The 26,434-nt window shown below is 50.8% G+C and overlaps 2 protein-coding genes across 9 annotated transcripts in view; one reads left to right on the top strand and one right to left on the bottom strand.

The window, feature by feature from the left end:
* Positions 1 to 564: 564 nt before the first annotated feature.
* Positions 565 to 24,561, bottom strand: ABCC10 (ATP binding cassette subfamily C member 10). Of its 6 annotated transcripts, none has more exons than XM_075496136.1 (22): positions 24,462 to 24,561; positions 16,717 to 16,913; positions 14,409 to 15,774; positions 12,921 to 13,148; positions 12,554 to 12,710; positions 11,704 to 11,843; positions 11,152 to 11,231; positions 10,831 to 11,002; positions 9,733 to 9,831; positions 9,309 to 9,498; positions 8,846 to 8,923; positions 8,265 to 8,456; positions 7,699 to 7,834; positions 7,102 to 7,297; positions 5,984 to 6,327; positions 5,643 to 5,812; positions 5,183 to 5,343; positions 4,510 to 4,763; positions 4,041 to 4,186; positions 3,461 to 3,558; positions 3,171 to 3,283; positions 565 to 1,084 (listed from the first exon to the last, which is right to left on the bottom strand). In XM_075496136.1, exons 2-22 carry the CDS (start codon positions 16,875 to 16,877, stop codon positions 952 to 954), a joined length of 4,614 nt encoding a protein of 1,537 aa, XP_075352251.1. In that variant the 5' UTR covers positions 16,878 to 16,913; positions 24,462 to 24,561; the 3' UTR covers positions 565 to 951. The 6 variants fall into 6 exon arrangements, 5 of the variants coding, with proteins under 5 accessions (XP_075352251.1, XP_075352249.1, XP_075352250.1 ...); XM_075496134.1 differs by lacking the exon at positions 24,462 to 24,561 and adding an exon at positions 23,501 to 23,559; XM_075496135.1 differs by lacking the exon at positions 24,462 to 24,561 and adding an exon at positions 17,862 to 17,975.
* The window catches only part of ZNF318 (zinc finger protein 318), a 28,017-nt gene continuing 25,757 nt past the window's right edge, over positions 24,175 to 26,434 (top strand). For all 3 annotated transcript variants that reach the window (XR_012774806.1, XR_012774805.1, XM_075496131.1), the window contains exon 1: positions 24,175 to 24,821. Coding sequence is in view for 1 of the 3 variants with exons in the window: in XM_075496131.1 (XP_075352246.1) it covers positions 24,192 to 24,821 (630 nt within the window). In the remaining 2 variants the exon portion in view is untranslated. The remainder of the gene's footprint in view (positions 24,822 to 26,434) is intronic.

The raw sequence follows: 26,434 nt of genomic DNA, 5'->3' as shown, positions 1-26,434 counted from the left end.
TGGATGAGTATCTCCGTCACTTCCCTCAAGAATGCAACCCCAGATTGAGGCACAGGAGTTGTCCTGCCCCATGCTCTGGCTGCAGGGGTGGAGATGGCTCCCATAGCCTCAGGGGAAGGAATGGGACCTGCCTCAGGACAGCATAGCAAAGGTGTGTATCTGTTAGGCATTGCCTTACAGTGTTGGGGAGAAGGGGAAAACCCAAGACTGAGTCCAAGGGTGCTGATGGGAAGAGCAATCTGATCCTAAAACTGAAAGCAGCTGCTGTGGGTTTGTGCAGCTGGGAGCAGGGCAGGAGGGATAGGGAGTTTCCCTTGGAAACGTGGTCTTGAAATAAACTAGCCTTAGAGGTCTTTAAAGTAATTACATTCTGGCCCTTCAGGGAAAGGCCTTCACCGTAAACTGGGTGAAGAGCAGCAAGGTCCTTGGGTGCAACCTTCTGGGCTTGGAAAGGTCAGTGCCCTCTGAAGGTAGTAGGGAGCAGGTAAGGTTGTCTTTGTGCAGAGAGGGCACCACTCCTGTATCTCACAAGGAAGTCTGTGTCTGGGGGGAAAAGGGGACAGGGACCTGAATAATGGAGCTTCACAAGGATGTTTCCACTTTATTTTAAATTGCACATGTGAGACTAAGTCTCAGACTAGGAGTCACTGATTCTTCAGCGAGCAGAAGATCCCTCTGTAATCTCAAAGGGGAGCCTGAGGGGAGCAGTATCCCACTAGCCAGGCTTGCATGGCCCTAAACACCAGGTCCCATCTTCCCTACTAACGGAAAGGCTGCAGTGCCATGCTCCCATCCCTGAGGACACACAGTCGCTGTCTGCAGGCACGAATAACCCCTTCCCTCACCTCAGAAGCTCTTGGCCCTACGGGGACATGGCTGGGGGCTGAGGCGAGAGGAAAGCCAGGCACAGAGCCAGGAGGGCCACCTGGGCTCAGCTCAGGAGGGAGGTCACTACTGCCCGCTGTGCAGGAGGCGCTGGAACAAGGAGCCATCTTTCTGGCTTAGGCGGGTGGGTGAATCCAGCTCTGCCACTCTCCCAGCTTGCATCACCAGCACGCGGTCTGAGTCCAAGATGGTGTTCAGCCTGTGGAGAGCAAATGCCAGGACACACATTGGTGGATCTGAGGAGAAACCATGGGTGCTGCTTCCCCTGCTGTCAAGGGGTGGCCCAAGACATGCCTAACATCAGGATCTGTGGAGCATCTCCCCGTGCACTCAGGGGCACGCTGCAGTCCAGCTCCCCAGAGAGCCTCTGCACGCTGCTGAAACGCACAACCTCTTAGGAGAGCACAGCGATGCCTTCCAGTTGCTGGGCATGGCAGGGCACCAGGACCGCAGAGGGAAGCTCTGTGGAGGGAGAGCTCAGGGCACGCCTGATTCTGGGGTTGCACAATATGTCTCCATTCCCACAGGAGAGTTATAGAGTTGCTTCTGTTTGCCCCTACGTTTCCTCACCTGCCACCTCCTGAGGGGAGCAGAAATGGACTTGTGCATCAGCTGCCATTCCCCAGCAGTCTGGCATCTTTGCCTACGCTGTCACCACCAGTGGATTTGTAGTTGCCAGACTGCCAAACACAGCATCCACAGCACACATATGCACCCAGGTCTGCCCAGACTGCTAGCAGGGCAGCAACCTCTGGCCCTGGGGAGGGAAGACAGGGCAGCAGGAATGCTTTTGCACAGTTGTGCACTGTTCAGTGTGAAACTACAGCCCTACAAAGCTTCAAGTCACAGGGAAGACACTGCAGAGGATTTGAGCAGGTAAAAAGCATTATGGAGTTCAGGACTCTGGTTACACATTCATCCCCAAAAGAGTGCCAGGCTGCAGCACTGGAAGTGACCCGGAGGGGCAAGGGACAAGTTCTGAGTCACTTCCCATCCTAGATTTCACCCACCCAATTAATGGTTCACCCGAAGCTGAATGGCATGGAAGAACCATGGGTACAAAACAACCCGATCACCACCTTGCCCTCCTTACTGGTCTCCCCCATCTCCCTTCATCCCAGTGGAAGAGGGGCTGGGGCCATCTTCAACCCAGTCTTGCTGCCTTGCCTTCTGCCACTCCTTCCCCTGCTGGTTCTCCTCTCTAATTACTCCTCCATCAGAGGTGGCTTCCCCCACCCAATCCAAACACACACCTCAGCCCACGGTGCCCTTACCTTTCTACTCTATTTATGCATAATATCCCTAGTGTAGGAACCACGTTCCCTTCACACCCCTCCTGCCTCGCTCCTATCTGATGTATTTAACAAGACCCACTGGATTCACTTGCCAGGCCCAGCCCACCCTGCCTCTCATCCATCACTCCCACTTCTGTGCAGCATGATACCAGCCCCTGCCACCTGCTCATTTGATTTTTATTTTTGTGGTAACCTTTGTGCTTTGAAAACACCCTCCATACAACTGCATAACCCTCCTCTAAATTATCCTCCGCTTGGCAAGAGTGGGAGCACTGCCAAGTGCTCAAGGGATGCATTAATCCAAGGGATGGGTTAATGCTAACCCATCCCTTCTCAGTATCCACGGTATTCATGTTTTGCCCTTCCCCCTCGGCCTGTAACCATCTACTGCCCCTACTCTTACACTAAATCTCTCAGTTGTGGGGCAAAGCACTGCTGCCTGTCCTGCCTGGGCAGTGTCTAGCTTGCTGGCATCGGGTGCAGGCTGGGACTCAAACTCAGGGTTTTGGAAAACAGAACTACCCAGCATTCTGCCTCCCCTGGCCAGGAGCTGGCTGCAGCCCTTCGCCGCCGGCTGTCCTGCAGTGCCCTCTACTGAGCCGGAGAAACCTGCTCCTCCCTGGTCTCCACACTGCTCCTTTCTGTAGCATAATTCTCCATTGCTCCTTGCCCTAATTCGGCAGAACCACAAGGTCCAATTCACTCCCCCGGTCCCAGTAGGCAGTGCCCAGGAAGAGCCATCTGCCATACGATGCAGCGTTTTTTGCTGTCCCCGTTTCTGGGTACAACGTTTTCACATCCGGTTGTTCCCAGCACCCAGGGGCTAATAAAGCAGAAAAGGCAAATCGGCAAGGTCTAGCCTTTTGCACTTGAAAAGCCTCATCACAGAGACCTCCCTGGTCAGCTGAAGGCCCAGGCATGGCAGGTGCAGCCACCACTCCCTGGGAGCGGTAGGATGAATTTAGGGACAGAGTATTGCTTCCTCTGTACCTGTGAGCAATCGTCAAAACGGTTTTGTCAGCGAAGCGCTGGCGGATGGTCTGCTGCAGCAGCTGGTCTGTCTTCTGATCTACGCTGGCTGTGGCCTCATCAATGCACAGCACCTGCCAGGGACAGAGGGCGAAGGGAGCTCCCAAGCACCACAGAGGAGACCCCAATCCCTGCCCAGGGACAGGTCGAGAAAGTAACACAGGTTGTCTGTACCCACTACACCCCAACTCTGGAGCATGACCATCAGCAGTTCACCCTCCCCCTTGCTCCGATGGAGGCAGGGCACTCACCTTGGCCCGTGTCAGGAGGGCTCTTGCCAGACACACCAGCTGCCTCTGTCCCACAGACAGACTCCTTCCCCTCTCTCCCAGCTCGCTGTCCAATCCACCTGCAGGGGTCAAGCTCAGCAGTCACCCCACCAGGCTCTGCACAGGGCCCTAAATGGCTCCCCCAGTCTGGGGTTTTCCCAGTAGCACTCAAAATCCCAATCCTGCTCAGACCCAGGCCTTGGGAACCAGAGCGTTTACACTCGGATGCAAGCAATGATGGACACAGAGATGCCATGCTCCCCTAGAACTAGGGGCTGGCTTCTCTCTCAGGCTCTGCTCTAACATCCACTGGGGCCTGGTCTCATCAGCAAGATCCCGCCACCCAATCCATCACCTGCCAGTCTCATGCCACTAAATCTCAGGGAATGCCACCAGGGTCCCACTGACCTGTTCCCACCCTGGCCCTAGTGTGGCCTCACTTAACCAATTGCCTACTGCAGCCACCTGGCTCCTTTTCCTCAGCTCCCTGACTGAGCTGAGGCCTTCTCCCCTTTCCCAGTACCAGGGCTCACCAGCTTCTTCTTGCTGGGTTCAGACTCACCCATCTGAGTAACGGCATCCCACAGGTGGCACTGCTCTAACACCTCACGGAGCTCAGCATCTGTCCTTTTTCCCTGGGGGTCCAAGTTCTCTCGGATTGAGCCACTGAACAAAAACGGATCCTGGGGGATGATGGCCAGCCTAGATCTGCAAGCAAATGAGAGCTGAGGGCTTATGGGGTGGGTGCTGCAGAAAAGCAAAGGCTTTTTATTTCTTTCCTAGGGTGGGGTGTCTTGGCTTGCTGTGTATCTTAGAGGCACAGACACATGGGCCACATATTCAGCCTGGTTTCCTTAGCACTGCTGTTCAGAAACAACAGAGCAACTCATAAGAAGCTGCCACAATCAGACAAGAGGGTGCCACAACAGTAAGTCCTTTGCTCCTCACTCTTCCCTTTGGCATCCAACCACTGACAGCTCTCAGCCTCCAGGCCTCCCCAGCTGCCCTCCACTCAGCTCAGCCCTCCGTACCTCAGCTCCTCCAAGCCCACCAGCTGGCTGTCAACACCATCCAGGAGAATCCGGCCTGATTTCAGCTCCAACATGCGGAAAAGGGCCAAGAAAAGGGTCGATTTTCCAGATCCTGTGCGACCCACAATCCCCACCTTCTCTCCAGGGTAAACAGTGAAGTTTACACCATCGAGTGCATTGGGCAGGCCCGCTCGGTAGGCCAGGACCACCTGCTGGAACTCTACAAGCCCCTGGCTTGGCCAGTCAGCAGCAACCTAAGAGGGATACCAGGGTGAGACAGGGTATGACCATGACCCGCTGTCATCTTCAGCCTCACCTTCCCACAGGCCAAGCCCCATCCATCCCTTTGGATGGTTGCTTGGCTTCTGAGCAGACCCAACGCACAGCCCAGCTCCATCTCCAGCCCACTCCTAGGCTTGTTTTTCTCTCACAGCTTGGACCTAGGACCTGTTCTGCTCTCCTACCCCTTCCCATCACTGCAGCCTTCACCAACTCCTGCCAGCGATTCATCCCCTCCAGGGGATGTACTGGTAAAAGATGAGCGATCAAGGCGGTTTCTGTAGGTGAAGGCCCTCCACCCATTCACTGGAACCCCGTGATCTCCCCATGAGGTGAGTGCAGGGCACAGTGCCAAAAGATGGGCCAGTCCCTGAGAACATATTTGAGCTTTTACCTGGACCAGTTTATCCTGGGACTCCATGGGGATGTCTGTGGTGTATTCCTCTGTCCGCTCCACACTCACCATCATGGTCTCTGTCAGAGTGAAGCTGGAAATGAGGCCTGAGAGCAGGTTTGTGACAGACAGGGCGTATGAGAGCGCGAGGCCCACAAGTCCTGTGAGGACAAAACCATAAGCAAGAATGTTACTGACAGGGAAGGAGCTGGGATCTTGGTGGCAGGACAAAGAAACAAGGGAGAAGTCAGCACTCTGGAGTCTGGGATCCCACTCTAGGATGGGGACACACAGGAGGAGGGACAGGAGCTGAAGCACTACACTATGGGTGACTTCCAGAGTGACAGGGAGCAGGCGCTCTGGATCCTACCCTGGTGTAGGGAGATGTGCAGCTCTGGACTAGGAGGAACCCCTGGGCCACAGCCTAGGAGCAGGCACAGAACAATCCCTGGCAGCCTACCTGGATTTCCCAGTTGCTTCTGGTGCTGGATGATGGCAATTCCTGCAATAGCGGTAACCACAGCTACCCCAATCATCTGCAGGCGGATGTCCAGCCACTGCATCGCTGTGTTGCTGGCAAAGAGGCAGCGCTGGTTCTGCTCCAGGCGCAGCTGATTCTCCAACTCAAACCTGGCAGGCACACAACAGAAGTTCACACGAGGCTGCGCACCACTCAGCCTCCAGTCCTGCTGCCTCAGATCAGGGGCATTGCTGCCACCCTATAACCAGCCCCACGTCAGGACAGCCCTGGTCTATAAAGCCAAAGCTCTGTCTCTCTGGGTGCTCTTTCTTTCCACTCACCTCTGTGTTGCCCGCATGGCTCTGATGCTGCTCAGTCCCGAGAGGGTCTCTGAGAAGTGAGTGTAAATGGGAGACAGGGTGACACTGTAAAGGCGCTTGAGCTCCCGGGACGTGCGCCGGTAATAGCGCTGGATGGAGAAGTAGAGAGCAGCCAGAGGGATTAAGATCAGACCAATCCAAGGGAGGCCATAGGTTATTATCACCAGCATGCCCAGGAGCCCATACATGTTGGCCAGGAAGATGTTGAGGATAAATGGCAGGCTGTCATCCACACAGTACAGGTCTGAGGAGAAGCGGTTCAGGATCCGGCCTGTTGGTGTGGTGTCAAAGAAGGTGACTGTGGCCTGGGAACAAGGGAACCAGAAAGTAAGACTCGGTCAGCTGCAGTGAGATCCAGCCACAGAACAGTGCCCAGGACAGCAACACCAAGGGGAGCAGATAAGGTCACAAAGAGGTGGTCACTACAGCCCTATTCCTTTCCTCAGCTGGAGGACAAATCTCAGACCCCAAGGCCAGCATCCACTCGCAGCCAAACAACTCACGCCGTTCACATGGTAAAAGGAAGGAGCCCTTCTACCAAGATAGCAGTCACTCAGATCCCATACTGGCCCACCAGTAGCCAGTGAGACCATCCTCTAATCCTAGCCTCTAATCCTATTTTCTAATCCTAACTCTAGCCTGAGGACCCAAGAAAGCCCAAACCCTAAAGAAAGTTAACTGGTACATACCAGCACCAGCCCTAAATCTTGCTTAATGACTCCTTCCAATCTCATCTGAATCTGAGCTCAGATGCTGCAAAAGCTACTATGATTCAATTGGCCCTCATCTTGGCTATGTATCTAAGCCTAATGAGTGAATAGATGCAGGTGCCAGCCATAAAACACCTCTCCATGGCATGGAACGAGCCTTACAGGACACATTTTGAACCCTAGCTCGCTGGCCCCTTGTGCTGACTGTGGTGCAGCTCTTTTTGGATATCGTCCTAAGAGGAGCTCATCAGCTAATACCAGCAGAAACCCTAATCCACCTCCCAAACCCTTACTCCCAACTATGAGAAGAATGTCAGGGCAGAGTGATTTGCAGGAGCCTCAGCCTGCCCTGGACTTTCTGACCATTACCTTTAGAGCCCTCTGGAGCAGTCGGTTGTGAATGACAGTGGCAGCACGGATAGTGCCATAAGCAAAGAGGAAGGCCCGAAGAATGGTGAAGAGGGAGTTGGCCCCTGCAATGCTCCCATAAACTATGAGGTAGAAATTCACATCCAGTGAACCATTGGAAGGGACTGGGGTGGTGTCCAGAGTTTGAATGGGGGAGCTGGAACACAGAAGGAGGAAGATTATGGTTCTGCCAAGGTCTCCATGACAGTAAACTCACAGACAGGCATGAGAACCCAGCAGCATACTCAAGGGGAAACGAGGATACTTCAACCTGATACTCCTGTGAGAGACCACCCCTTTGGCATGCTGGGACAAACACTCTGATTACTAAGCAGCTAGGGGTCTTCCATCAGCCCCAGGCAGAAGCCCTTTGGGCACCTCATCACGCCACAGATTTTGATTCTCTTTCTTTGTCAAAGCAGCCACACAGATCCCCTGCAGCAGGGTGGTCAGTTTATCCCTGGTCTCAACAAGGATCTTCACAGGAAATGCACTTAAGGGCAAAATGGGAGTGTGTTTCCAGCTTCCTTTGGCATCTCCTGACCAGCATTCACTTACACAAGCCCAACAATGGAGAAGAGAAGCAGCTCTGCGGAAGGCAGGGAAGCTGAGCAGACCATCACAGAGGTATTTGCTGTCTGGGATATGCTGGAGATCCAGTGTGACAGCCACCAATCTGAGATATTTCTGGATGCTATAGAGAAAGACAGTCTGCATAAAGAGGGATTCAACCTTCAAATCAGTAAATATGAAGCAGAAAAGCTGGAGGGGAAGCTGCTGGACAACTTTTTTTATGGTCTCACTGCCCAGCCTAGTCTTCCCCTGCCTTCATTCTCCACTGTTAGTAGTAGAGCAGGAGCAAGGAACAGCCTTGAGCTGCAGCAGCGACAGGGCACTGCTACAGGGGCAGACATGCAACTGCAGTAGTAAGACAACAGATCCTGTTCCCACATGTGCCCCCTCCCAACTGTGCTACTTTAGTTTGGGGAAGAGAAAAGGGGTCTTTCTGCTGCAAGGAGACCGATTAAACCCCTGGCCTCTTTTCTTCCCTGGACTCCACACAACCAGGGAACGAGAGGAGAGTAATGTCTAAAGAGAGATGTGCTGCTGGGCCACTGCCTCACCTTGCATCAGGAGCAGCGAGAAGAGGATGGATAATGCCAAACAGCTGCCCACTGCCAACCAATATGCCTTGTACACCTGAAAAGCCACTGCCCCTTCTTTCTTCTCTTCCTCCTTGTGGATGAGATGATTGTTTTCGGTTGATTCTTCTGCCTCTGTCTCTACAGCCTCTTCTTGGCCCTGTTCATCAGGGGCTGTGGGAATGGAGGCAAAAGCAAAGGTCAGTGCGACGTAAGTTCCTCCTGCAGCTGCTCCTTGCTGTGAACAGATCAAGTCTAGGCTATGAGGGAGACTTTTCTTCCCTCCTCTCTCCCAAGACAGGTGCACCAATCCTGGCAGACTTTCATCCAAAGCTGGACTACAAGTGGAACAACAGATTCAAATACTGCTCTATACCAATACCCAACGATATGTGGGTCTCCTCTCCCTCTATGCACACACTACCCACAAATCAGCACTGCCACAGCAGAGCAAGGTGGTGGGAGCTCTGCTCTAAGGCCAGCAGCCATCAGGTACAGGTTCTATCTGGGTGCTCAGCTGAGCTGTGCTGCGCCAGCCACCCTCAAGCTCGCCAGATATAGACCTTTATCCTTCCGCCTCTTGTCCATATCCTTGAACTTGGGGAAGGCTTCCACGAGTGGCAGGATATCAGCTGGTGTGCCTGCGAAGAGAGACATGCAAATGCTTCAGAGTCTGTGAGGAACAGATGCCAGCTACTCACTGCCTTTTGCTATGAAATGGCCCAGTTTTGTTCTCATAACGTTCCCTATTTTCTCTCAAAGCACCTGCACCCTTGAAGGCCCTGCACCATACAACTTGCTATGGCCTTCTGCCTTAGCAGCTTCCCACCTCTAGGGCTGTCCCGTTTTATCTGTGCATGTGCACATTCCCTTCCACCCCATCTTTGCCCACATGCAGTGTCCTCAACCTCTTTGTCATTGGGTTCCCCACTAGTTAATCCTACTCCCTTATGTCTGTCTTTGCTCAAGCCATGCCAAGCCTGGCACACAGGCACAAATGAATGCCTCAGAAGACAGCCAGTGTACCTGTCTTAACTATCCTGCCATTGTCTATCAACAACAATGCATCAGCCTTCTCCAAAAACTCCGTCCTGTGGGTGCAAAGGATCCTGGTCTTGTGTTTGAGAACTCCGAGAATGCATTTCCGCATAAGATGGTTGGCTACATCTGCATCAACAGCAGCCAGGGGATCATCAAGGAGGTAAAGCTCTTTCTCCTGAGAGGGAGACAAAAGACAAGGATATAGCTGCTGGCCCTGCCGGGAGCAGGCAGTGCTGTAGAGAAAAGCACAAGTGCCTCTGTGTGGCACACCACCAGTGCCTTTAGGCCAGCACAATGTGGTTTAAGACGTGCTGCCAGAGCACACTGTACAGCTGGGTGCTTCCAGCTCCTTTACCTCTGACTTGGCACTGGGCACAATCTGCCACAGCATGACTGCTTTGCTATTTACCTGGTAAACAGCTCTGGCAAGGGCTATTCGAGCCTTCTGTCCCCCACTGAGTGTCACACCATTTTCACCCACCTCTGTCTGGTCACCTGCTGGTAAAATCTGAAACATTCAAAAAATCCCATTTAGAAGAACAGGAAACTACTAGGGACCCAAAACCAGAACAATGGGGTCCCTCTCCTGCCTCTGGCAGTAATTTGTCAGGGTGACACCTTACAAAAAATTAAACAATCCAACAGTCTATACACTGGTTCTGCAGACAACTGGCAAGCTTGTCATTTATGCAACTAAACTCTCTTACACTCCAGAATAGGGCGGCCACATCTAAACTACCCATTGAGAGCAACTTCTGGTCTGAGATAACTTTGAAATTGTGCCTGGGAATTTTCTGGGAGAGTAAGAGCTGTGCCTGCACCAAAATCATGCCAGGGCCCATCCAAACAGTTTAGCAGTAAAAACTACAGTTTCAGTAGCTGGAAAGAGTTTCCTCTTGATTTGGTAGCATAGGCATAGTCTACTACTTCTCAAATAAATACCTTTCCTTTACAGAGTATTCATAGCTCCTGCCGAAGCAAACAGGAGCTCCTAGTGCTGGGCACTTCAGAAAATCAGGCATCACGTTATAAACTGGGAGGAGAAGGCTAGCTTCCTACCATATGTAACACCCAGGTTTACTGGCTAATATAGCCATAAGCCTCAAACCTAGAATATGTGTATTACTGACAGGAGGACCACAGACTCAGCCCTTCCAGATCCTGGGAAAGTTCCTTCTGATCCAAAAAAGCATCAGCTGCTGATAGGTTCTACCTGAAAAACCCGGCAGTCAACAGCTCTGCAAGAACATCTCCTTTCCCCAGGATCAAGAGCTTTTGGCTCAGCAGCAGAAGAAACCATTCAAAGTGCTAGCAGAGTGACTTCACACCTTAAAGAACCGTGGGGCCAGGTATGGTCTGGGATTGTAATCAGAGTAACGCTGTGTGACTAGGACATTGGAAAAGCAGTCTATAGCCTGAAAGAATGAGAACTGCTCCCAGTGAGGCTCAGGCTGGATGCAAAAGCTGGCCAAGAAGGCCCAGGCAGGTTTACAGTTTAGGCACTTACATTCAGGTCCTCGGAGAGGGCACAGGCCTCCACCACCTCCTCATACAACCTGGCATCATATTCTCGCCCAAAAAGGATGTTCTCACGGACAGTGGTAAACTGTATCCAAGGCTCCTGTGTGGCCAGACCAAATCCTTGCTCCAGGTCACAAACATACACTCGTCCACCTTGTCTGCAAGCACACCAGAAGCGGGTGGAAAGGGCAACAAAGGAGAACTGTTGGCAGATCAAAATGGCCTACAAATAGGGATAGCACTGATAGTCCCTGCCTGCCGTGGCATGGAGGGGGACCAGGCAGAAAGGAGTGTTTAGGCTACTTACTTAATAAGCTCTCCAGTGATGGCTGCAAGCAGAGAGCTTTTGCCAGAGCCGACCTTCCCAACAACACCCAGGAGCATCCCCTGCAAAGGGAAATGAGAAGGAGCAACCTGATGTGCTAATACTGGGTGGCTTGTCCAGATTTCTTGAGTCGCACGTAGCCTGTAAGAAAGCTGACTACTGTCTTAAACTAAGACTATCTCACAGGTTCAGCAGCAGAGCTGGGTACAGTTGTTGGGTACACTAGACTCATGATATGGCAGGACACAAGTCTGCAAGGAGTGTTAACTCTGCAGCCCAGCTGTGTTCCCTGCCCAGTCCTCTCTTGTACCAGTGGTGGAAAGAACTGGTTCATCTCTTGTCTGTAAGCCGTGCCTGGATCTCCTCCAGCACCCTTCAGCTCTGGAAGATATGATATGTGCCCTGTGCCTCTTGACCAAGAGAAGAATTTTGATGCTCATAAGACCAGGAAAACATGAAAACATGCCACCCCTGCTCCATTATTTGGCTCCTCTAGTGCCACTCTTCTCTGTTACCTCCTGCATCCTTGCTCACCTTTCTCACTGACAGGTTCTCAATGTACAGTTGCAGAGTGCCTGTGGATAAGGGCTGCCTGGTGCTTTCCTCCTCAAATGGCACCCATGAGAAGGCTGCACATCGCATCTCCATGGCAGCAGCAGTACCTGAAGGGCTGTCTGCAAGACAAAAGCAGCACAGCATTGCATTACTATGAGAAGGCCAGAAAATTAAAGGCACCTGGCATCACAAATACTATCAAGTTTGTTCCCAAATGGATAAGACCACGGACAGGGCACCGCCATGATGCCCTTGACGCAACCACAGAATGAGACATTTGCCTACTGACTTGCCCTTAAACTTAAACCTCCCACCTCCCTCCTCCAGCTCCCACCAGACACACATGGTGACCTGCTGGCTGTCAGGAAGACATTGTAAGGATAACCTAGTTGTTTTATTATTGTTGAAGGTAAAAGAATGGCAGGGAGCTGGCAAAAGGCAAGGAAGGAGAGAAAGGGAGCTGAGATGGCTCAAGAGAGGGGCACCCACTCAAGCCTTTCTGTCAGGCAAAGTCAAGGTTGTTGATGGTTTCAGTGTCAGGGGAGCTTTGCACAGAGGAGGGAGCAACTTCTTCTAAAGGGACACTAACAGCAGGGCTCCGTGAGGACAAGCAATGGACTACGGTTGGTAAAGAGGAATGTTACAGCCTTGTCTCCCATTTTCCACAGAAATTAAGTGCCTTCACTCTGCCTCTGACAACCAAATGTCTTGAATTATGGGGTGACATCCAGCTGCCCTCCAGTACTGCCCCTGGGCCTCACACCTCAGGTCTCTGCTCCAAATGCCCCCTGCCCAGGGTCCCAAGCACAGCAGCATCCTTCACCATTACCTAGGGCATAATAAGCTTCCAAGTCCTGGTCCCCGAGCTCAAGGAAACGCTGGATTCGATCCAGGGAAACTTTGGCTTCCAAGGTCCCATTCAACACCCATGGGAAGCTGTTGAGGGGGAGAATGAGCATCCCGACAAGGGCCAATGCTGTGAACACCTGCACAGGTATGGAAACAGCCATGAGTTGGAGGCAGTACCTCCCTTGCATCTTGTATCCTCCAAACAGCTTCACCAGTGAGAGCTTGAAGAGCTGTGTGGACACGCAGGCTGGGTTCATTTTCCAGAGAAGATGCCTCAGGACTGCAGCCCCACTGTAGATTGTCCTCTGCACAAGACAAAGTTGGAGCTCTCCCTACTACCTACTCACCTTTGTGGCAGTGAGCTGGTGACCCAACAAGACATAGGTGATGAAGATGGCAATGGAGACAACAACAGGCAGCGCTGCCCACAGATACACGCACACCGCATCCAAGTACTTGATGGCTCGTAACTTCTGCAGCTCTTTAGCCCGGCAGGCATTTATCCTGGTGCTGAAGTGCTTCTCCCAGGCGTAAAACTTGATCACACGAATGCCACACAGGAACTCTGTCATTAGCTGCAGGCAAAGAGGAAAAGCATATAGAGCAACTGGTACTTGCCTAATGCACTAAATGCCAGCTAGGCATCTGGGCTTGGGCCAGGTTTGCAGTTGCCTCCTGCTAAGGGCCAGGCTAGAGATACCAGCAACCATTTATTGCTAACAAAGACATAAACTCAAGTGGCAGCTACTGGGAACTTTGCTCTCACTCATTCCACGAGCTTCCTCAGCCATCTGTGCTGTGTACGGCTCAGGAAAAGGCAAAATATTACACTACTTCCCAACTGAACGATGTGCAACACAGGTGAAGGGATGTGTGGAATTACTAGCTCCAGCTTGGATGCCATTTACCTACGTTGGCCTGACAGTGCCTTGAGAGAATACCACCTGACTCTCAGGCCTGGTGCTGCCATGACACAGCCAGTCTGTATCCAGAGCCTGGCTGGCTCACATCCAGCAGCTCAGGTGTCCCTGCAGCAAGCTGCCCTCTCATTCCTGCTCTCAGGTCAGCATGTGCAGAGCAAGCCAACATGTGTCTGTGCCTGACATTAAAGAAAACTAAAAAGTGAGAGTTCACTCAGCAAACCAGTCTTGCAATAGTTGGAGAAGGTCCAGCATACCCCAATACAACTAGGTGCACCTTCTGTCAGGAAAAGAAATAATTTTAAAGCTCCCAACAGGTCTGCCATAGAGCTGACTTATCTTTCATGCTTCCAAAGAATGATGGAAATAGCGAGTGAAAATGCTGTGCCCTGACATTAGAGATACAAGGCTAAAAGGTGGGAATCAAATGTTTGACGTGGCAGAGAGAGAGATGGCACTGCAAATATGCAGAAAGCAGTGGAAAAGATGACTGAGGGTGCCACAGTGGAGTGACATAAAACCACTACATCTGTAATCACTGCCTCTGTCCAGACTGCAAGCCACCTCACCATTGATAACATTACTGGAGTAATAGGATAGAAGCATCTCTAGAGGAAGCAATCAGGAGACCTACCTTAACTACTACACATAGAAAAGAAACCCGCAAGGGAACCTGAATTAGCCCACGGGGCAAGGCAAGCATTAGAGGTTCACTATCTTGCGGGTGGCAAAACTGCATCACCCTGAAACACTTTTGAACCAAGTGTGTGTGTGCCCCCTCTGGAATTTTTCCCAACAGCTGTGATTCAATTAATCTGCTTGGGATCGTGGCAAGCAGCCAAAACGCCAACATTCTAGGGACAAACGGGGAGAAAATATAGCAACGAACTCAGAGAGTCACCAGCTGCCCCTCACCTTGACCCGTGTGTCCTTGTGTTTCAGCATCTCCTTGTTGCTCATCATGATGCGGTTGGCTATGACCTTGTTGATGGGCACAAGCAGAAGTGCCAGGGCCAAGCCTCCCAGAAAGGCGACCCCCACTTGCTGGTAGAGGAGGTAGAGGGTAATGGCAAACTGGAAAGGCAGGCTCCACACCTCGTGGAAGCTGAGGCAGAAGTTGACCAACCTACCGGTGTCCGTGCTCATGAAGTTGACAATTTCCCCCACAGTGAAGCGGGTAAGGCTGGTGCTGCTGACACGCAGAGCCTTGCGATAGATGGCAGAGATGACGGCGGCCCGCACCATCAGTGTCACCTTGTTCACCTCGTAGCTGAACTGGTTCCGCAAGAGAGCGCCCAGGAAGGAGCCAGCAAAGAGCCCGAGGGCATAGAGCATGCCACGGCTCAGGGGCTCCTGCCGTGACTCCATGAAGTTCACCAGCAGGTTCAGAAGCAGAGGACCAGAGAAACCCAGCAGGTTGCCAGCCAGCTTGAGAAGTCCAAGGGAGTAGAAACGAAGTCCAAAGGCCGCATGAAGGACTGAGAAGAGTCGCACGGCCTCCTGGGCATGGTGCAAGCTGTCCAGGGCATCACTACTCCCATCACCTCCAGCAATGATTGGGCTAGTAAGAGACACCGTCTCCTGCTCTACTTGATGCAGAGCTGCCTTCTGCCAGCAAGAGTAGAATCGATCACAGACCCTGGCAGCCTGGAGCTGGCGAGGAAGCACATAGACATCCTGTGGCTGGTTCAGCTTCCACTGATAGCCACGTTTCATAAGAGGGTTCATCCAAACATAAAAGAAGCGTGAGAGCCAGCTCTCACCATCTTCTGCCACTCTCTGCTGATCAGGCACTAGGATCCCTGGCTCTGAGACGAGCTGGTCTTGTTGCCAGGAGCAATTGATGGAGAGGAAGTCTTGCCTGCCAGTGGTGGGTAAGAGGCAGCCAATCATATACACAAGCAGAGAGGCCAGCTGCAGACAGAGAATGGCAAACCTGGAGGAGGCAGCAGGGTGGGTAGGGGACCAAGCTGTCCCGCTTTGGTAGTACCACACCAGTGTGATGACGAAGGAAGGCAAGGGTAAGACAGCAAGGAGAGCCAGGGCCGCAGGACCCCTGGTAGAGCTGTGAATGGACCTGAAGAGCATGAGAAGAGCGAGGCCGTGTGTGAGCCATGTCAGGGTGGCAGTGCCATTTGCCAGCACTTCCAGGTACACAGGGCCCAGCTCCTGCTGAGAAATGGTGGCTGGGATGGTATCAGCAAGGAATAGGCCAGCAAGTATGAAGGAGGCGGCAATTCTGCATCCCCAGCCTGGCCTGCAAGGTACTCTGGAGCCAAATCTAGAGGAGGAAAGAGCAGAGAAAAAATTTACAGTTGAAATTCCATCACCTCTCAGCAGTACTCTCCTTTCTTCCTCCCCTCTTCCCCCCTCTACCTGTTCACTCTTACTTAACCTCCTAGATTTACCTCCCAAGATTTGTAACTTTTTCAGACTGTAAGCATTGCTAAACTAGATCAAGTCAATGTAGCTCAGTATCTGATCAATACCAGAGATTCAGATGCTACCAAAGAACAGCATTTCTCTACAGAAATTTGTTTGCAAAATGTGATAATTTGTGGTAAAATCAGACTCCAATCCTTGAGGATTAAAAAAAAGTACATTTAATCTCTTTAACACAAATTCTGGATTATCAAATTCTCTGTGTCACATCTCTGATCCTTGATTTCTCTTGTCTTTGTGATATTTTGTCTAGAAACATTATTTTTATCACTGTTGATTTCAGTGATGCTGTGTATGTAAAGTCCACAATCTATTGCCCAACAAAGTACTTCATTATCACTTGATCCGTTATAATTTGTGGCCTTTCAATATCAGTGAACATCGCCATGTTTACGATTTTCAGAACAGGGTAAACAGAAAAACAATTTGGGGGTTCATTAAACCCCTTATTACCTTATATACATCTTCCATTCCACCTTGGATTTATATTTTCTCCAGTTTTCCCAGTCCCCATTCACTGAAATTATTTTGAATTATTTTCTGTGACTTTATGCTCACTACCCTCTCTATTCTTTCTGGATTCCTTTCTGCAATGGAGGGACCAGAGCTGTACACAGTACTCTGAGTTAGGACGGATGCTGACAAATATAATAGCACTACAATATTGCGTCCTTCTCCAATTACATACTCAGCACATTACAGGGAGATCAAATTTCCAGCCTTTCCACCCCACCTCCAGTCCTGCATAATAACCAAGAGCTAGACAAGTTAGTCGTCATACCTTGGAGTGCCAAGGAAGCAGGCACTGACCACTGCAAGGATCACATGAGGAATCACATTTAACGTCAGCTGATTAAAGCAATGGCCAACACTGCCATGAACCCACACAGGGAGCGGATCTTCTGGGCTGGTCCCACACAAACCAGCCAGGATGTTCTCCATCTTTTGCTGAGAATTCAATGCAGGAGACAGGAGCTCCTAGGGTAGAAAAGAAAAAACAGCATGAGGCACAAAATGAAAAAAGTACAGCCCCAGTCCAAGGTGGACTGTGATAAGAAATGCACATAGGGCTAGAAGCAGCTTCCTGGGTCACACAGTCCAGGCCCTGCTATCGTGCACTTACTATCATATCATCTACTTTACAAGGTGATCAGGCTCCAGCTTAAAATAAATTATGTTGTTTGTCCCCTTAAGTTGCCCTAGGACCTCAATGCTCTGGGAATTTGAAGCTTTCAGCTTATTTCCAGACTGATTTTTTCCCGTGGTCAGTTTATCCTTTGAAACTAACATCAGGAAGCACTTGCCTTTCTATTGACGGCTCTGAAAAATATTTTGAGCTGCTTAAACAATAATCTACCAACTGTATTTCCACTTTCAAAACAATTCCCACAACAGTACTCCTTAAGACAGCGTGTAACATTAAACACCCTCCAGATGGCAGGGGAGGATGCCGGTGTCCTCCCAGAAAAGCAGGCGGCACCTCCACGCCACACGGGACAGGGGAACCAGCAGGACTCAGTGCCGGTGTGCTGAAGCACACCTGGGAAGGCCTCGGCTTTACGGCCATTTCGTCGTTCCCACCAGCTGGTCCCATCTCCAGCCTGGGACCGGCTGAGAGCCACAGGCTCGGCGCGGGGCCGAGCTCGGCACACGGGAACGAACGGGGCACTGCAGCACCGGAGCCGGGGGACAGGGCCCTGCCATGGCAGCCCTCCCGGCCTGCACCGGTACAGCCCTCGGTGCGGGGAAGCCCCGGCTATAAGGCCCGGCCTGGCGACCGCCTCGCTGGGCCAACGGGCAGGCGGAGAGGCCGGCACGTAGCCTTCGGCGGGCGGGACCCCCCGGGGACCCCCCCCGGCCACGCCCACCGTGGCGACGCGCAGCGGCGCCGCCACCCCCTCCCCACGCTCCCGCCCCCCGCCGTACCTGGGCTCGCCCCGCCTCCCGCCTCCGCGCTCACCGCAGGGGGAAGAGAGGCGCAGGGCCGCTCCGTGCGCCCCCTGGCGGGCGGGAGGACGCGCTGCAGCCCCGGCACCGCACGGGGCGGGTGCGGGCGGGCAGCGCGGGTGCCGGGGAGCCCGGGGAGGGGGACAGGGGCCGGAGGGAGGAGGGAGACACCGGAGGGCCGGGGCCAAGTACGACCCGGCGGGCAGCGAGGTGAGAGCGCGAGTCAAACCGGGCGATCTGGACCAGGGAGGCCGCGCGGAGGCGGGAGCGCCAGGTCCTGGCGGCGGCCCAGGCCCGAGGCCCGGCCGCAGGCAGCCGCGGAGGCGACGCGCCGGGACTCTGCGCTTGGGAGCAGTTGCCATCTCTTCCCAAGCAGCTCCCGCTCAACTGCCTTTGAAGTGCCGTGCCGCAGCCAAGTAAATGGTGAACCCAAGGGAGTTCAGGGATTCGGTCAAAAGCACGAGGCCGAGATGAGGAGGAGAAGCAAGCGAATTAAACACGTGCAGCTTGTTCAGACTTCCATCTTCTAGTTAAAAACAAACTAAAAAAATCAGTCCCCAGTCATCAACAAATGTGATTTTCCCCAAAATTCCTCTAGTTCCTTCCTGGTGATCTTATTTATCCCACCCCTTCTTCTATCGTATTTGGCCCACAGTGTCTGGCACTCCATGAATGTTCTTACACAGATGCACCAGACACAGGTTACAGCCTTGCAGCGTAACTGTGTCAACCAGCACAGGAGTATTTATACACCACTGTGCTTCCAGAAGTCAGCACCAGCAGGTACAGCCCAGGCAGTACTTTTATGGGTATAAATGTGCTTTTATGCGTACAACATTCTTTCCTCGTAGCAGATATTACTACAAGAGCACTTTGCCAACAAGATCAGTACACCCAAAGCAGCAGAGCTCTCCTAGCACAGCAACAGCCATATAAAGCGAGAGCATTATGTTAACCTAATACAATCCTCTGAATAACACAAGCTGAACAAATCCACTCAGTTTCACCTGTATTGTGCTCAGTGACTATGTCTGTCCAGAGCATAAACACACACATGGAAGCAGCATCCCCAAATACAACACGCAGTTTTTGCTACAAGAGCATGCTGCATCAGGGGGCGAGTAAATGCTCGACTTCCCAGCTGAGAGAAAACGAACCTGAGAGGACATCCAGCCTAATCCCCTCCAGACTGTTATACAATAACAGGAGCATGCAGTAAACGTCACCACGCCGTCTGGCAATTTTAGCTGCTACTGGTGATTTTATAGCAGATGCTCTGGATACTTCACTCTCTCAAACCCCTCCTCAGTACTCTCTCTTGCCAGGGAAAATTAGCCTATCCCTGTAAATAATTCAGCACAGGTAGCAAACTTTACTTTCAACACGTAGCTCATCAGAGATACAATAAAGCATTCTCTGAGCTTAGAAATGTTATCAGTGGGGTGCTAAGGAAGGAAAATATCAGTAACATTCCTGTCTGAGAAAACAGAGCGATCTAACTGAGGGAGTGTGAAACAGCAGAGATAAGGGCAAGAGCTTGGAGGCCACAGTACCCTCTACTCATAGTTTCCTTGAAAGGAGCAGGAGGAGAGTGTGGTTTTCCTAAACCTATATATATAATCTATCTCCTTGTTTACTTCTTGTCTCTGAGGATTCTGATTTCTCACAGCCCTGAAAGTAATCTTTGCCTGTGCATCAGAGTTGCAAGGCTGCCTTTTCATGACAAAGCTAGCTACTGATACTGTACACTGTGTGTATTTGGCCAGTATGCTCTTACTCCCACAAGTTGTCCAAAGGTTTCTAGAATAAACTTTCCTGTAGAGGCCTTGATAATATGTCCTCTCCGCTCAAGGAAGCTTCCCTTAAAAAAAAATGCCATGAAAGCAGCAAACTCTCAAGACAGCAAATAGGGGATGTGTGAGGCTGGAACGTGAGCTGCACGCAAGTGAAACTTTCGGATTTCATGTTTTTGATGTCTTATTTATTTCCAAATTAAAAAAAAAAACCACCAAAAAACCCCAACCAAGCAACCACTTCCCCTGACTTAATAAGATACCAGAGGAGTTCTCAGATATCAGAAGAAAGACCATCCTCTCTCTCTTGAGCTAATCACTCCCAGAGCTCTTCCATTTCAGCCACATTGTGTTCTAGCATTCTCCTTTTTCCATGTGCTGCATTCTGCTTGCTCATCTCTCCTAACCTCTTCATGTTCAAAACCACCAACTTTTTCACTTCAGCTGAAAGATGGACAGTTTTCAGATGTCACAGATCCCTTTTTGCTCCAGACAGCATTATCTACACTCATATGGGAAAACAAACATAAAGGGTATTAAAAAAAAAGAAAAGGGAACTCTAGGAGAATACCAATCCACCCTAACTGATCTGAAACCACTGGTGCCTGTTCTGCATAAGTACATTTAAATAGGAGCACGGCAAGAATCTAAATAGACATTTCTCCTTTTTGTGCTTCCTTTTGGCTATTTCCCCTCTTCCTGAATATTGCTTCCTGTGATATTTGTATTTGACTGACTTAAGATGTGCACCATGTGGAGTACAGGCTTGTGGGTATATTGCTTACAAAGTACCTTGTGCACTATAAATAATCATGCACCTGACATTTATAAAAAAATCAGAGCATTCCAAATGGAAAAAACACCCCAACATCAGGTTTAATTTAATCCACCCCCACAGGCCAATGCAGGCCAGATTTTATTCACTATTATCCAAAGTTTTTTAATGCTTTAGATAGCTCTTCCTTGCTGTGGGCATAGCAATCTGGCAAAGGGAGACTGCCCCCCCTTCTCTTACAAGTTGATTTTGTAACAGATTACTTAATACCCCTCCCAGGACTTGGAGTCAGGGAACGAGTGTAGGCTGCATGCCCATTCCACTTCCCAGCTAAAAGTAAATATTGAACTGAAACAGAAGCCAGCCTAGACAAGCCTTAAATTCAGAAATATCAACCTTGTAATTATAGATGTAAAATCTCTGAAAGCAATTGTCTGTTTGGACACATTTTCTGTGCTCCCAGCCAGGGCTCTGCTATCAACTGAACCCTCCTCAAATTCCATGACATCATGACCAAGGAAGGCTTGATTACTTGGCTCAGTCCAAAATTTTTCATGAACGGGCTGCTTTGCCTGGACCTGAAGACACAACATACATACTTTGCCATGTTTTCCAGGGGAAAAATTAATGCAAAGAGAGAGGAATATCTCTCACTGCACCTTCTCACGAGAACACTCATTTTGTCATAAAAACATATAAATTATCTTTGTTCTTACTAGTAGCCTAGCCATTTAACACTAGAGGGAATGCTGCATGCTTGTCTTATGCCCCTGGATCTAGTCTTGACTCAGACATTCGAAGGTAAAAAACTGTAATTAATGTCTTATCTTTTTCTCTTTTAACCTAACAGTCCAACCTGAATTAACTTCAATTCTGATTTCTGTTTATTTGTTCACACCAAGCTACTGCTAACTTTTCTCATTCTCTTGTTTTCTTTCTCAATGTCATTTGCTCCCGTGACTTTCTTGAGGTCTAATGAGAATTCAGAGACACCTTATTACCCCAACATTGCCCTCAGCATCCAATTAGCTAAAATCTCCCCAAGCAGCAGCTAATTGCAAGTTCAAAGATGAGCTTTGGAATTCCAAAGAGGAATTTGGAGCTGAACTTGTAGCAGAGCAGACTGACTGGCACCTCCTTTGTCCAGTGAGAGTCTGGAGCACCAGTCGAAGGAGTATTACAAAAACCTCTGCAAAGCAGGTAAGGACTTTGCCTGACCTTTTCAATCCCCGAGACAAACTGTAGTGCTTCTTCTTGCAAAGACGCGAAAACTCTCAATTTGCTCTGCACCATTGGGCCCAAATTTCAGTACTGATTTTAGGAATAATTTAACTGAATCCCACTACGGGTGCTCAGTCCCTTTAAAAACTTAACTCAGTAAGGCACATGATTGAAAGATGACACTACAGCTAGTATGGAATGAGTTTATAAATTGTAATTGTAAAGCCATGCTCAGTAAGATGACAGGGTGCTACAAAATGCTAATGAGCACTACTCAGTTAAGTATTTTTCTCCATCAAATGGAATTTTCCTCTTCTGAACTCTTCTAAGACTACAACATAGGCTGTTTGCTTTCTTTTTACCATTCCTCCCTTGAGCAGTTTACTTACTGGTGTGCAGACAGATGTTTTAATTAACTTCATGATTAGTTATTGGTATCTGGATTCCTTCACCTTCCAAATGCCACTGAACTCTATCACCAGAAACTGCCAGGACATCTCTTGTAGACCTCCTTTAGATACAAGGCAAAAAGAAGTTAGGAAATATTTTAATGTTCTGGCATTTTGCAAAGCTTTTAGATATTATATGCATAACTCTGACAGAAAAAAAAAGAAGAATTTGCTGGGTTTCTTGGGTTTGTGGCTTTTTACTCTTGACTGTTTTGAAACCAAACTGTGGTTTAAAACCATTTTTTAAAACTGATGTAAAGAAAGCAACAGCATGGAAGAGATGTCCAAACCCAAACAAGTCCATTTTTCTCCCTCTTGCTAGGCTGTTTTTACTTATTTTCAGTTGGTGAAACGGAGCGCTTAACACAGATGCCTGACACTAATACATGAAAACGCGGTTTTCCTTTTAATAAAGAAACAGAACGTGTTTGGGATAATAGTATATTCCCCTATAGTAATAAACTACTTGGATGTGAACTAAAATACAGAACTAGAGGGGAAATTCCTACATACACATCAGTTTTGTAGTTATTGTAAAGCACAGCACTGTGCCTCTCCGAGTGTTGCCAACTCTGCTGCTTAGGGTAGTTAGTTGGAACAGGTTGAGTATCCATTGCCTCCACCGTAGTTGCGTTTTGCTCGCACCAGAAGCAGATCCGCAGTCTGCTGGGCATCTTCAAAGATGAAATTATTATCCCAGGATACTTATAATTGAATTAAGGTCACTGATGAACATTATCAACCTTAGGAGATAAGGGGGAGGAGTGAACAACAGTAACGGAAAATAAGATAAGTCTTTATATAGCTTGTGCTTATTTTGATGATTGGCATACCTAAGCGTATTTCCTGAGCCTGTGTAATGGTGCACTCACTCAGAAAATGTCAAGGTGGGGCAGTCAGTTTTAATACACAGTTGTACCCAACCACTCCCAGCAGAAATACCTTATTATAGTATCACACAGACCCCCACCCATCAGCCTGCTGCTCTTTGTTGCCACTGCTCTAAGTAGTATGCTTCAAATGATGTGTTATGTTCTAGCAAATACATTCCCAAAAAACACAGGAAAAATTTCATGCAAGTCTGCAAAAACTGATTCGGTCTTTAAACACAAGCCCTCACATGTCATCTAACTAATAATAAAATACAAATCTAATGCATGAAACTTTTCCCAGTTTCTAAACAGAATATAAAGGCTCAGGAAATTAGGAAATGGAGAATTTTATCAGAACCTTCATTTCTCTACATTCATTTCTTTCTACTGCTAGCCATTTCAGTTAATTGAAAACACTCTTCCTCCTCCTCACCAGAGACAGCCCCTAGCATGAAGTATGAGAAACGTTTCATGCTTCATTTATGAGAATCGAAACTGTCATACTCACTTGCCTGCACTAAGCATGGTTGGTAGCGGGTGCTCAGGTGAGGAGAGGGAGGAGGTGGGAAGCAATTCCTCTCTATCATGTCATCCCAGCTCCTGGCAGTCACAGCAAGGAAATTTGTTCAGAAATTTTCTGAGCTGAAGGCTCAGGCTCAGCATCACCTCATCAAGCAGCCAAAGATTGCTCTTGAACAGGCTTCTGCTTAAGGACAGCACCCATACCGACAAGCTCCACAGCACAGTGTGGGGGGAAAAAAAAAAAAAAAAACCAAAAAAACAAAGCCCTTTTGCTTTTGGCTTCGACCTACAGGCTGTTGTCACCGCAGGCACACCTAGCTGCAGCAAGGCCCGGCCGAGGCCCACTGCCTCACAGCCCGTCCCTCGGTGTCTCCCCTCAGCCTCCATGAGGGAGAAGCCCCCCGCGGCCTCCCAAGCGAAGCTCCCTCTCTTCCTCCCCGCCGCCTTCGCCCCGCGCCCGCTCTCCCGACCGGGAGGGCTCCCGCTGAGGGAGACGGCGCGGCGGGAAGCCCCGGAGGACAGGCAAACAGGATGGAGCAGCCGCCTGCGTGCACCCGAGCGTGTCCCCCTCACGGCCACCGGCGACCAGGAGCGGGGAGGGAGGAAGCGACGCCCCGCACCGCCGAGCACAGCGGCAGCACCCGCCTCCCGCCAGGCTGCAGCCCGCCCCACCGCACATGACCGTGGCCCGGCGGCCGCCATTTTGTGCGGGCGTCCCCAGGCAACGCCTCCCGCCCTCCGCCCCCTCCCCGGTCCGGGCTCACCCCGCCCCGCCCCCCCCCCGCCGGGTCCGGGGGTGCCTGGCTCGGGAGCGCGCGCAGGGCGGCCGGCGGCGCGCACGCGCGGGGGTGGGGGGTGGGGGGGCAGCTGGGGGGGGGCCGGGTCAGAGGAGCTGGGGCGCCCGCGCAGGCCGCCGGGACCCCCGGGCCGCCGGCGCCATCATGTACCGCTCCAGCAGTGGCCGCTCCGGCCCCTCGTCCTCGTCCTCCTCCCACCGGCTGAAAGAGGGCAGCTCGTCGGGGTCCCGCGCCTCCCGCTCCAGCACATCGGGGCCGGGGCCAGGCCGCGGCCGGCCTCCCCCGCCACCGCCCGCCGCAGCCGCCGCCGCCTCTGCCTCGCCGCCGCGCTCCGCTTCGCCCCGTCCCCTGCCGCGCCGCCACCGCTCCCCGTCGGGCCACCGCGGCGCCTCCCGCCGATCCCCGTCGCCGCACCGCAGCAGGAGGTTGCCATCGCCGCCGGGAGGACCGGGGCCCGGGGGCACCCGGGGCCGCCGGGGGAGCGAGCACGGAGACGGCAGCAGCAGCCGGGTAACTACCGCCGTGCGCTGAGGGGTCTCGGTGCGAGGCTTGCCCCCTCCCTCGGGGGCTGTCAGGCCGCGGGGGGTCCCCGCCGCCTCCGAGGCCTCCGGCGACGGCGGCCACCGTCCCCCGCGCCTTGACGGGGGGGTGTCTCTCCCGGCACCGGCCTCCCCTCGGCAGTATCCCGGCCCCCCAGCTGTGCCCTGGGGTCAGCCCGTGTCGCCGCCGGCGGAAGGGCGGGAGCAGGGGGCAGCGGGGCCTGGTCCCCAGACTTGGCGCGGCGGGGTCCTTGCAGAATTGCACCGGCCCCGGGCTCTCCCTGTGCGGAGGGAGAAGGGCGATTTCCCCCCTGTTCCTCAGACAGCCAAATGGAGAAAAAAATAATTGGTTTCCATTTTAAGTAATGTTTCTCCTTTAATTTCCGTTACATTTTTATTTCTCTCTTATCGGCTAGAGCCATTTTAGATAAGGCTCAAAGATGATGCTATCTTTTGCTAAGGCAAAGGATGTAACTAGTTGCTTTCCTCCATTTAACACTGGTTTGTATTGTCGTATAAATATCGTTTAATTTATGGGAAGGTAACTTTTTAAATAGGATGTTGAATAAGTACTTTGTCTGAGTTCTTCCTGCTGTCATGGGTGTACAAAGGAGTCTCTGTTGGAGATTTATATCTTTGAGAGGTATTCTTTGATAGGCAGTGCTTTGTAGTTGGAGCTGTGCACAAGGTGTTCCAGTCTTCTCGCTCAGTCTTGGCAAAATCTGATTTGGGCATGTGAAACTCTGGTTTGGCATCTGAAGTGATACCATCTTGGATGCAGACGCTTTCGTACTAAACTGAAATGTGTAGCCATACCTTTTTTTGAGTGAGTGGCATTCACTCACTTAGGTTTTCTCTAGTTACTCCTTGGTGCAATGATTGTCTTGTCTGTTAACTGTTACCTGTAGTATGTGGTAGGTTCACTATGCGTTTGTATTGCACTGAAAGAACAGATTTTCATACTGGGATATTTTAGGCTATGGTTCCATGGTCACTCGGTCCAACATGTGTACAATTAAAAAGAATGGTACACTCACTTTTTCCTCTTGCTCTGCAGTATATTCTGCCCCCTCCCTTGTGCTCACACTTGTATTTGTGAAGTTGCAGGGCGAGCTGATTTGAGGAAGTGATATGGCTGAAAGTCAATCCAACAAAAATATATTGTCTGCTATGATTCATTGCATGATGGGACCCCAAGAGAGAATGGGGATTGCCCTTTCTGATGGCGATACAGGTTCTTACTGGATTTCTTTGGAGCTGTAGCCATAGAAGAGATCACAGGTGATTGTAGTGGAGTTAAAATTCAGCTATTGGTGCTATTTGTTATTTAAAGGTCCTGAAGGTATGGGAAGATAATGTTGTATTTGACAATTAAGCCAAGCCAGGCTGAGAAGCTTGCCTCTGGCCATTTGTTTTTGGCTGTATTTCATTATTATCTCAGTCCTATAAGTTGTCTGTGTGGTAGCCCTGCAAATTTCATTGCTAGTAAGGCCCAGGTTGAAAATAAGTAATTTTTTAAAAGGAGGTTATTTTTAATCTGATTCATGTCAGTTTGTGTTGTGGCTTGCTGGACAGTTGCGTGGT

Source organism: Mycteria americana, chromosome 3, assembly GCF_035582795.1.
Source record: "Mycteria americana isolate JAX WOST 10 ecotype Jacksonville Zoo and Gardens chromosome 3, USCA_MyAme_1.0, whole genome shotgun sequence".
Lineage (NCBI taxonomy): Eukaryota > Metazoa > Chordata > Aves > Ciconiiformes > Ciconiidae > Mycteria > Mycteria americana.
Note: the sequence above shows the minus strand (reverse complement) of the source record. Positions and strands in the feature narration are given on the sequence as shown.

Coding starts and splice junctions, on each gene's coding strand:
- ABCC10 (XM_075496132.1), bottom strand. CDS start 17,529: ATGGGACCAGCTGGTGGGAACGACGAAATGGCCGTAAAGCCGAGGCCT. Junction 11,232..11,703: donor AGAACCTGTCAGTGAGAAAG/GTGAGCAAGGAT, acceptor TTCCCTTTGCAG/GGGATGCTCCTGGGTGTTGT. Junction 9,832..10,830: donor CCCTCTCCGAGGACCTGAAT/GTAAGTGCCTAA, acceptor TGAATGTTTCAG/ATTTTACCAGCAGGTGACCA.